General features: G+C 37.3%; 1 protein-coding gene across 1 annotated transcript in view; it reads left to right on the top strand.

The window, feature by feature from the left end:
- The window catches only part of LOC133619496 (GDNF family receptor alpha-2-like), a 316184-nt gene that overhangs the window by 233382 nt on the left and 70257 nt on the right, over window positions 1-12545 (top strand). The window contains exon 6 of the mRNA XM_061980552.1: window positions 546-686. Coding sequence (XP_061836536.1) covers window positions 546-686 — 141 coding nt within the window. The remainder of the gene's footprint in view (window positions 1-545; window positions 687-12545) is intronic.

Raw genomic sequence — 12545 nt, 5'->3', positions numbered from 1 at the left:
TTTTCTCTCCCAAAATAGATAGAAATAATACATTTAGTAAGAAAAGTTACAATACCTTGTTGATACATATTATTTCCAGGCTTTTCTAGGGCCAAATAAAATAAAATAAAATGTGTGGGTTCCCTCCGGGTACTCCGGCTTCCTCCCACCTCCAAAGACAAGCACCTGGGGATAGGTTGATTGGCAACACAAAATGGTCCCTAGTGTGTGAATGTGAGTGTGAATGTTGTCTGTCTATCTGTGTTGGCCCTGTGATGAGGTAGCGACTTGTCCAGGGTGTACCCCGCCTTCCGCCCGATTGTAGCTGAAATAGGCTCCAGCGCCCCCCACGACCCCGAAGGGAATAAACGGTAGAAAATGGATGGATGGATGGGCCTTGAGTTTGACACCTGTGGTCTCAACAATAACACGTCTCTCCTCTTATTGCACTTTTCCTTTCACACTTGCTATGAGTGTGAACTCTGCCTTTTGAGATGCTCGAGCTTCGCAGTGAAAACGACTTTGACGCCTCTGTTCTAACGTGTGTTTGTGCTATGTCCTCACAGGGACGGAGATGACGCCCAACTATGTGGACAGCAACTTCAGCCAGTGGACCATCTCGCCATGGTGCACTTGCAAAGGCAGCGGAAACCAGGAGGAAGAGTGCACCGACTTCCTGAGGAGCTTCTCCGACAACACCTGCCTGAGTGAGTGTCGGAACGATCGTTGATTCGTTTTACTGGTGTGCACAAAAGTGATTGATTTAACCGTGCAGTATTCCCACATTCAGTCATGGAGCTATGTTTACTCAACTACAGAGATTATCGGGCACTTGTTAAGGACAAGGTATAGCGCAACCTCGATCTGGGAACCCCCTCTATTTGCGAACTTTTCGGTTTCCGAACTTCGAGATGGCTGCCTCTGTGTACAAACGTTTCATTCATTCTTTTTGTGCGGCGCTGGCAGCCATTTTGTGCTTGTTTGCACTGAAGAGATTGAGGAAACCCGGTTCGTACCACGGTTTTTAATTGTGATGAGAGCGGACTTTTCTGGAAAAAGATGCCAAAAGCGTACTTGGTAGATGACTACCTCTCATTCAGTGGTGCCTCTTTCAAGAGGACACACACACACACGGCGCTTCCCCTCACTCCCCCTCATCTCCCTTTCTGTCTGCTCCTTTGCCGATGTTTTAATGTGGACTTTGCTGTTTTAAATGTTTATTATTGTAGCAGTAGGGTTGTTAAAATTGTGGATTTTTGTCATTTCTGATCATTTGTGAGGGCACCAAAGTTACTTCCTTCATGTTATTTTCCTGTGGCCACACCTGCTTACAGCAGGGGTGCCCAAACGTTTTGACTATATATATATATATGTATGTATATATATATATATATATATATATATATGTATGTGTGGGAAAAAAATCACAAGACTATTTACCCCCCCTCATGAAACAGGCCTGTAGAGATGAAATAGTCTTGTGATTTTTTCCCCACACATACATATATTGCGCTCTACTACGGTATCGAGCACTATTTTTTGGATAACCTTATTAAGACATATATATATATATATATATATATATATATATATATATATATATATATATATATATATATATATATATATCAGTGACGTGCGGTGAGGTTGATGGCTGGTGAGGCACTGACTTCATCACAGTCAGATTTACAAACATATGAACCCTAAAGAGTATCTTATTCACCATTTGATTGGCAGCAGTTTACAGGTTATGTTTAAAAGCTCATACCAGCATTCTTCCCTGCTTGGCACTCAGCATCAAGGGTTGGAATTGGGGGTTGAATCACCAAAAATGATTCCCGGGCGCGGCGCCGCTGCTGCCCACTGCTCCCCTCACCTCCCAGGGGGTGATCAAGGGGATGGGTCGAATGCAGAGGACAAATTTCATTACACCTAGTGTGTGTGTGACAATCATTGATACTTTAACTTAACTTTAACTTTACACATACAAACTGTAGCACACAAAAAAGCACATTTAATAAAAAAACGTTATTATGGTCTTACCTTTACTTATAAATGAAGTCCATGCGCCGCTGTTGTGCTGGATTAATGCACCCCCTGACGGGAGTGTTATATCAACTAAAGCCCTCACTTAAACTTTCCACTTGCAAGATTGAATCTATTTAAAAAAGTGTAACCGAGGGTTTATAAATGTCGCCTATACTGTATGAAACTACAAAATAACAAACACGGAGGCTCCAGTTTACACGAGGACCACTTTATTTACCTTCTTTCAAAAACCTCCGCTCCACTCCGTGTCATCACTTCCGCTCTTAGCGCCTTCAAAATAAGAGCTCAAGGCATATACTGTATAACAGCGCATAACAGGAACTTAACATCACAAAGAGGAAAGCCCATAAAAATAGGTTACAAAAGTTATTTAATAAGAAGCCAGTCTGCAGGTGTACCTAATGTTGTGGCCCTACAGTCATTCACAACTCCTCCAACACGAACATTATTGTTTTTGCACTTTTTGGCTTCTTATGAAATACCTTTTTTAAATAGATTCAATCTTGCACGTGGAAAGTTTAAGTGTGGGCTTTAGTTGATATAACAATTCTACGGCGGGGGTGCAGGAGGCGGGATTACTGGAGCCTCAGCCAGTGCGTCTTTTGCAGCCGTTTTATGATCGCTCAGCACAAGAAATACGTTACACACATACAGTTGTTAAAAAATACACTGTACATTATATACCTCTGCTAACTAAACTATGGAAATGTATAATATAATTCATATAGCAATACGGTCTCACTGCACAGCAGGCCAGCAGTTAGCCGAGTCCGCAATCCATGTTGAGGCACAAATGAGTGACGTGCCTCAACTGGCTGCTGATCACAGCACCGTCTCCTCGCAGTATTTGAAAGGCAAATGTGAAAATTCAGCGATTTTGAATAAAAATAATCTAAAACTGGTGAAGTTAAATGGAAAATAACTTTATAGTATAATCACTGGATACATATAACAATTTAATAAAAAATAAAAAAATTTACATTTTTTTTCTTTCCATGATGGCAGGTGAGGCGGGGGCCTCTAGTGACTGCACGTCACTGGTATGTATATTATATAATGACGTATATTCCGCTCTGCCTCGGTATTAAGTACTGTATAACGGATAAACCACAGAAACCTCGACTATATATATATGTATATACATATATATATATTTATATATATATATGTATGTATGTATATGTATATATATATATATATATATATATATATATGTATATATATATATCAGTACAGTATATATATTATATATATTTCAATCTAATATGGCCCCTGAGTCAAAACGTTTGTGGACCCCTGGTGTAAGCAGGTATGGCCAGAGGAAAATAAATTGAGAGAAGTAACTTTGGTGCCCTCACAAACAATCAGAAATGACAAGAATCCACAACTTTAACAATCATACTGTTACAATAATAAATCATTTTCTTTTTTTTTCAAACAATTAAGAATTGTTATAAATAATAATCGGAAATCACTTTAAAATATTTTATTTTTTTGACACCCCTAGTAGTTATAATATGTAATAATAATAATAATAATAAATTATTAGTTTTGTGTTTACGAATAATATAACACATACATTATCATACATTACAAATGTTTTTGTTAAAAAAATTACATACATATATATATACAGTCGTGGGCAAAAGTTTACATACACTTGTGAAGAACGTAATGTCATGGCTGTCCTGAGTTTCCAATAATTTCTACAACTCTTATTTTTTTGTGATAGAGTGATTGGAGCACATACTTGTTGGTCACAAAAACATTCATGATGTCTTTTAAGAATTTACTATGGGTCTACTGAAAATGTGACCAATTCTGCTGGGTCAAAAGTATACATACAGCAATGTTAATATTTGGTTACGTGTCCCTTGGCAAGCCCAGGACCCAACCTCTGGGCTGATGATTTTAGGTTGTCCTGAAGAATTTGGAGGTAATCCTCCTTTTTATTTGTCCCATTTACTCTCTGTAAAGCACCAGTTCCATTGGCAGCAAAACAGGCCCAGAACATAATACTACCACCACCATGCTTGACGGTAGGTATGGTGTTCCTGGGATTAAAGGCCTCACCTTTTCTCCTCCAAACATATTGCCGGGTATTGTGGCCAAACAGCTAAGTTGTTGCTTCATCGGACCACAGAACTTTCCTCCAGAAGGTCTTATCTTTGTCCATCTGATCAGCAGCAAACTTTAGACGAGCCTTAAGGTGTCGCTTCTAGAGCAAGGGCTTCCTCCTTGCATGGTAGCCTCTCAGTCCATGGTGATGCAAAACACTCTTGACTGTGGACACTGACACCTGTGTTCCAGCAGCTTCCAATTCATTGCAGACCTCCTTTTTGGTGATTCTCGGTTGACTCTTGATCATCCTGTCCAATTTTCTCTCAGCAGCAGGTGATAGCTTGCGTTTTCTTCCTGATCGCGGCAGTGACAAAACTGTGCCATGCACTTTATACTTAGGAACAATTGTCTGCACAGTTGCTCTTGGGACCTTAAACTGCTTTGAAATTACTCCAAATGACTTTCCTGACTTGTTCAAGTCAATGATTCGTTTTTTTCAGGTCTGTGCTGAGTTCCTTTGACTTTCCCATTGTCGCGTTTGTAACCGAGTCTAACGACTGCATCCCATGAGCCCTATTTAAATGGGCTCAGAGAAGTCAACAGGTGTCGTCAATCATAATCACTCACATGAAGTTAAGAGGCCATGCCTTGAAGATAATTTGATTTGATTGTAACTTTTCTACATCACCAAAATTGATTACGTTTGTTGCTGTATGTATACTTTTGACCCAGCAGATTTGGTCACATTTACAGTAGACCCATAATAAATTCATAAAAGAACCAAACTTCATGAATGTTTTTTTGTGACCAACGAGTATGTGCTCCAATCACTCTATCACAAAAAATTAAATTGTAGAAATTATTGGAAACTCAAGACAGCCATGACATTATGTCCTTCACAGGTCTATGTAAACTTTTGACCATATGTATTAGAGATGTCCGATAATATCGGCCTGCCGATATTATCGGCCAATAAATGCGTTAAAATGTAATATCGGAAATTAACGGTATCAGGTTGTTGTTTTTTATCGGTATCGTTTTTTTTTAGTTTTTATTAAATCAACATAAAAAACACAAGATACACTTACAATTAGTGCACCAACCTAAAAAAACTTCCTCCCCCATTTACACTCATTCACACTCATTCGCACAAAAGGGTTGTTTCTTTCTGTTATTAATATTCTGGTTCCTACATTATACATCAATATATATCAATACAGTCTGCAAGGGATACAGTCCGTAAGCACACATGATTGTGCGTGCTGCTGGTCCACTAATGGTACTAACCTTTAACAGTTAATTTTACTCATTTTCATTAATTACTAGTTTCTATGTAACTGTTCTTATATTGTTTTACTTTCTTTTTTATTCAAGAAAATGTTTTTAATTTATTTATCTTATTTTATTTTATTAATTTTTTTTTAAAGTACCTTATCTTCTCCATACCTGGTTGTCCAAATTAAGCATAATAATGTGTTAATTCCACGACTGTATATATCGGTTGATATCGGTATCGGTCATTAAAGAGTTGGACAATATCGGAATATCGAATATCGGCAAAAAGCCATGATCGGACATGTCATGACTTGATCCTGGGTGTTTGCTTTTCCGGGATGCAACGGAAAGTTGGCTCGGGCGAGACGGGAATGTAAGTACATGATTTATTTAATTTTATCAAAAAAAAGTACAAACGAAAAGCGCGCACAGTGACGGAGAAACAACTTGGCTATGAAAACAAATACTTGCACAAAGGCAGAAACTATGAACAACAAAAAACACTAACTGTGGCATTAATAAACAAAACTTATTTGGCATGGACAAAAGGAGCAGCATGAACGATGGACATGAAAAAAGTGTCAGGAATGTGCAGAGCATAAATGTGGGATGTCGCCAGAAAGACAAACTGAAAACAATGAACTTAAATACTACAGACATGATTAGTGAAAACAGGTGCGTGACTCAAAACGTGAAACAGGTGCGTGACGTGACAGGTGAAAACTAATGGTTGCTATGGTGACAAACAAACAAAAGTGCACAAATGTCCAAAAACTAAACTGAACATGACTAAAACAAAACATGATCACACAGACATGACAGGACATCCCTAATATGTATATATATATATATATATATATATATATATATATATGTATATATATATATATGTATATATATATGTATATATATATATATATATATATATATATATATATATATATATATATATATATAGTAATCCATTACATTTTACATTGTTAAAATGACAATAGATTTTACAATAAAAAACTGGCCGCTCGGTCACCAAAGTTCTACTTGTGGTGCGGATCTGGCCCGCGGAACGGGTTTTGGGTACCCCCGGCTGAGACCCTGACACAAAAGAAACCATTTGCACGTCATTTACACCCCTAATCTTCCATCTTATTGCCTACAGGAGAAAACTGTCATAAAAAAAAAAAATAACAGACCTGGCACAAATGAAGTAATATGTATCTATTTCTTCATATATATATGTATCACGCAAGGCCGCGGCTCGACAAAGTGGTCGGCTCGCACATCCTCGTGTCTCCCGCGGTCTGAAGCGGAAAAATCCTGCTCCCTTTAACATGTTCCACCGCGTGGATAAATGCTTTCAGACCATTTCAATAGATTGCAGGGGTTCCCTTTTTTTAGCTGAGCGTGCAGGATGAGGGATGAGGTTCGGAGCTGAGGAGGCGTCTTGGAAAGTGACTCCAAAATGCAACATTCCCTCCCCCTGCCCCCCACATCCTCCGCCCCTTCCTCTGCAGTCGAGGGGAACTGGCGATAGACTTGGGCACACCGGGGAGGAAAGGCTGCACAATGCTGCGCCTCGCTGTATGAATAGCGCACAGCGTATCAATGTAATATGTTTACACTCTTCATGCATCCATCCCTGCAGGTAGACCCGCGGGGGCTTAGAGCAGAGGTTGAAGGACCACAAATCACAATGTAATACTATTACTGGCAGGGAGTTCAGGCAGTCACAGTGCAGGAGAAAAGTTTGCGGTGCAAGCCATCTGCAGGCAGCCGCTTTGATTTTTGACTTCACGCCACGTTCCAGTTGTGTCTTTGGGGAGAGAACGCGAGCTGCGGCTGACAAACACATGCTTGTCGTCGAGTTTGTCGCAAGCCCAACACTGAAAACTAGCATATACGTCCATTGGCTGCAACATTATTATATGCGGAGATCTGCAGGGCCCAGTTTTGCATGAAAAAGCACATGTAAAATGTCAATTATTAAATACCAGGGCACTCCATATCAATCATTCTTTGCAGAGGTGTTCCTAGCCCCTTCCTGCTCTGTCACGGACAATAATACAATGGCAAACCCTATATTTAAATAATGTAACTTATTGAAATAATATACATAACTAGAAGAGGCAATTGCTGAAGGAATTGTGTGTGAATTCTCCAATGCTGAAGTTGAAGTGAAACTCTGAAAGAATGTAGTATGAATGTAAGAATAGTTTGAATGTTGGAATGGTTTGAATGTTGAAGAGCTGACGCTGAACTGAAATGCTAATGGAATGTAAGGTGAATGTAGAAATGGTTTAAATGTTGAAATTGTTTAAACGCTGAAATGGTTTTAATGTTGGAATGGTTTTGAAGAGTTTGAATTTCCAGGAAAACCCAAATTTGGTTCGAAACTTGGGAAATGTGTTAGTTGGAGTGTCCAGGATGAGTGGAATGTGTTGATGTCGGAATGGTTTGAATAGGTTGAAAAAAGTGGGAATTGTGCAACTTGTAAAAATGTCCCATTCATTTCAATGGGAACTTCCTGGAAAGTTGGGAATTTTGTGAAAAGCGGGATTTTTGGAAAATGATTAGAAGCATGAATGTCCTGAATGAGCTGAATTGGTTGGTGTTAGAATTGTTTAAATCGGGCAAGAAATGTTGAAGTAGTAAATAGTATTAGGGAATTTCGTGAAAATCAGGAATTTTTTTGAACTTGGAAAAAGGGTAGTTTGAATTTCCAGAATGGTGGAATGTGTTGAAGGTGGAATGGTTTGAATGGGTGGAAGAATGTGGGAATTGTGGAAGTTTGAAAAAGAGCCAATTAATTTTGAATCGGGAAAATGCAAAAAAGAAGAAATTATGGGAAATCCAGGCATTTTTTTTTTTATATATAATTGTTGTAAGAGAGCACACAATTCCCAAACAGGGTGAATATTTAGAAGTTGGAACAGTTTCAATCAGATGAAAAATGTGGGAATTATGGAACTTTGAAGAATGTTCCATTAATTTCAATGGGAACTTCAGAAAAAATAGGGAATTTCGGGAAAAGCGGGAATTTTGTTGGAAATGGTAAAAAACTTGAATGGTCTGAATGAGTTGGTGTCGAAATCTTTCAAATCGGTCGAGAAATGTTGAAGTAGTAACATGTTAAATTGAGGAATGCTATTATGGAATTCCTAGAATTTCGGGAAAACCGGGAATTTTTCCAGTTCAAAAAACAACTTGGAAAAGGGGAAGTTTGAATTTCCAGAATGGTGGAATGTGTTGAAGGTGGAATGGTTTGAATGGGTTGAAGAATGTGGGAATTTTGGAAGTTTGAAAAATGGCCAATTAATTTTGAATCAGGATAATGCAAAAAAAAATAAAAATTATGGGAAATCCAGGAATTTTTTTAATAATTGTTGTAAGAGAGCACACAATTCCCGAACAGGGTGAATATTTAGAAGTTAGAACAGTTTGAATCAGATGAAAAATGTGGGAAATATGGAACTTTGAAGAATGTTCCATTGATTTCAATGGGAATTTCAGAAAAAATAGGGAATTTCGGGAAAAGCGGGAATTTTTTTGGAAATGGTAAAAAACTTGAATGGTCTGAATGAGTTGGTGTCGAAATTTTTCAAATCGGTCGAGAAATGTTGAAGTAGTAACATGTTAAATTGAAAAATGCTATTATGGAATTCCTGGAATTTCGGGAAAACCGGGAATTTTTCCAGTTCAAAAAACAACTTGGAAAAGGGGAAGTTTGAATATCCAGAATGGTGGAATGTGTTGAAGGTGGAATGGTTTGAATGGGTTGAAGAATGTGGGAATTTTGGAAGTTTGAAAAATGGCCAATTAATTTCGAATCGGGATAATGCAAAAAAAATAAATAAAAATAAAAAATATGGGAAATCCAGGAATTTTTTAAATAATTGTTGTAAGAGAGCACACAATTCCCGAACAGGGTGAATATTTAGAAGTTGGAACAGTTTGAATCAGATGAAAAATGTGGGAAATATGGCACTTAGAAGAATGTTCCATTAATTTCAATGGGAATTTCAGAAAAAATAGGGAAAACCGGGAATTTTTCCAGTTCAAAAAATAACTTGGAAAAGGGGAAGTTTGAATTTCCAGAATGGTGGAATGTGTTGAAGGTGGAATGGTTTGAATAGGTTGAAAAATGTGGGAATGGTGGAAGTTTGGAAAATAGCCAATTAATTTTGAATGGGAAAAATGTCCCAGAAAACCTGGAAGTCTGGGAAATCTGGCAATTTTTGTAATTTGTCAAGGGAAAGCCCGCAATTCCTGAATAGACTGAACAGTTTGAAGTTAGAACGATTTGAATCGGGTGAAAAATGTGGAAGGTAGAGCGCGCCAAAATCTGGAGATTAATAATAATAATAATAGATTGAATAAATAGATACATTTTGGAGTAGAAAACCATATGTGTGAATGCTTTAGAGCATTCACACAATAACAATATTCTAAATACAGTATTTTCCAGATTATAGAGCGCACCGGTATATATGCCGCATCCACAAAATTTCAGAAGAAAAATATATATTCCATTTATAAGCGGCAGATATATACGTTGTTAAGCTGCCTGTAACACGGCAGTAAAACGGCTGATCAAACAAAACAGAAGTCATCGTCATGGACCCACTAGCTGCGGAAGCTAGCTCGCCAATCAGCTAAACAGACTCAATAACTCCACGGTGACGTTTTGGTGAATTTGTGAAACTGAAACACTGCAAAAAAGAATGCCGTTGTAAGTTAACAATACTAACACAGACACTCGTTAAACGTGTTGGCATATTAGCTATTGCTAACGACGCCAGTTTTATTACATTACGATAGCACGTATAAATATGCATGAAAACACTCCTACAGACATCGCACATGTGAAGGTTTAGTAAGTAAGAATTGTTTTAGTTATATTGTAAAACTTACAAGCGTTGCTGAGAGTGACTAATGAAGAATCCATACAAGTACAAACGCTATGGAGGGCTAGTAGACCAACGGCACTTCTACTTCCGGTTGAAAGATCAGTCTAAACAGAAGGGCAATGCAGCACTTCTCCCAAGTCGCCCAGAAGATGGCGCCGTAGCACAAACAATAACACACCTTTTCAATGTATTTGCATTTTTTTTTCTACTTTTTGCATTAATACCGTCAGCCAAGAAAAATCCTTAAATTAGTCGTACCGTTTTATAAGCCGCAGGGTTCAAAGTGTAGGAAAAAAGTAGCAGACTGTACGTGTTAAGCACATAAACAAATTATACCAAACATTTAAAACAGACTCGTAAAGAGATAAAGTAATTATATCCATCCATCCATCCATTTTCTACCGCTTATTATAATCTAATTAAAATAGTCAAGATTTGAAACAGTGACAATGCATATACCGGTAAATATAAAGGTGTTATTTTATGGAACAAAATTGAGAGTAGAAATATAAAAATCATAATGTTGAAAAGATGACTTTGAGTAAACTGATGTTTTTGTTTACTTTTTGTTGGCCTTAACAGAGTCGAAAAGCTCATGTGTGTACTTAAGGGGGAAAGGTACTTCACCTTTTTGCATATTTCTGCTCCTTTTAATTCATGATTTATATTAATATTGTATCAATTGTATCTTTATTTTTAATATTAAGTACATGTCTTGTAAGGCAGTCATACGAGGTTAGTTCCCTGCTTTTGCTATTTTAAGTCTTGATAATGTTATTGTTTTGCACTAAAAAACATATTTAGCCTTATTGTGAATTAGTACAAAACATGCATCAAAATTTCATCACCATAATACTGGAAATAAATAAGTACAACGTGATTAAAAATGTGGTTCCATAAAAGTGATTATGACACATCAACTACTTTTGTTTTGTTTTGTTATTTCATTTTAAAGAGGCTTTGTGGACACCCTGCTAGTACAATTACTAAAACCATGGATTACATATCTGTAATGGTCAATATGCAGAGGGGCTTCATATTGTCTATTATATTTTTAACGCTAAAAGAAAATGACTTCAATTGTCATCCATGATTTTTCAACAAAAAAAAGCAGAAAAAGTAGTCAAGCACATGATTAGTTATTGAGTTCAAATTACAATTATAGTTATTTACTCGCCTTTCTGAATAGAAAATGTGTTTTTTGGGGGTTTATTGTGTCTGTGGAAAAATCTATTGAGCAATTAAATGAGAAGTTAGAAATTGTTTTTTGAAAGATTTCTGTTTGTATTAAATAAATACAATGGTGAATATGATTAGTTGGTTGTTAAACACTGAATATGCAGTCATTTTTTTAGAATATCATAAAAAAAAGATTTATACATGACATTCACTCAAAGAGGAATATTATCAATAACTAGGTGTGGGCAGCACGGTGGAAGAGGGGTTAGTGCCTCTGCCTCACAATACGAAGGTCCTGGGTAGTCTTGGGTTCAATCCCGGGCTCGGGATCTTTCTGTGTGGAGTTTGCATGTTCTCCCCGTGACTGCGTGGGTTCCCTCCGGGTACTCCGGCTTCCTCCCACCTCCAAAAACATGCACCTGGGGATAGGTTGATTGGCAACACTAAATTGGCCCTAGTGTGTGAATGTTGTCTGTCTATCTGTGTTGGCCCTGCGATGAGGTGGTGACTTGTCCAGGGTGTACCCCTCCTTCCGCCCAATTGTAGCTGAAATAGGCTCCAGCGCCCCCCGCAACCACAAAGGGAATAAGCGGTAGAAAATGGATGGATGGATGGACTAAGTGTGGCAATTCCGAACGGAATTGCGTGTGAATGCTCCAATGCTGAAGTTGAACTGAAATCCTGGAATTTTTTTTACAATTGTTAGAGACTTAGACTTAGACTTCCTTTTTATTGTCATTCAAATTTGAACTTTACAGCACAGATAAGAACGAAATTTCGTTACATAAGCTCATGGTAGTGCAGGATAAAAAAGCAATAAGGTGCATATATAAATAAATAAATGTATATAAATAATATATATATATATATATATATATATATATATATATATATATATATATATATAAAATAAATAAATATATATACATATATATAAATAAATAAATAGATTACTGTACAGATAAATATATTGCAGTTTTTCACATGCGTCCACGTTTATGGATGTATGTTATATTGTCTTTTTTATTCCAGCGAGTTAATCCATTTTGGGGGCAGTTGAGGGGATAATTTAATTATGATGCGTTCAAGAGTCTTACG

Source organism: Nerophis lumbriciformis, linkage group LG20 (assembly GCF_033978685.3).
Source record: "Nerophis lumbriciformis linkage group LG20, RoL_Nlum_v2.1, whole genome shotgun sequence".
NCBI classification, from domain to species: Eukaryota; Metazoa; Chordata; class Actinopteri; order Syngnathiformes; family Syngnathidae; genus Nerophis; species Nerophis lumbriciformis.
Note: the sequence above shows the minus strand (reverse complement) of the source record. Positions and strands in the feature narration are given on the sequence as shown.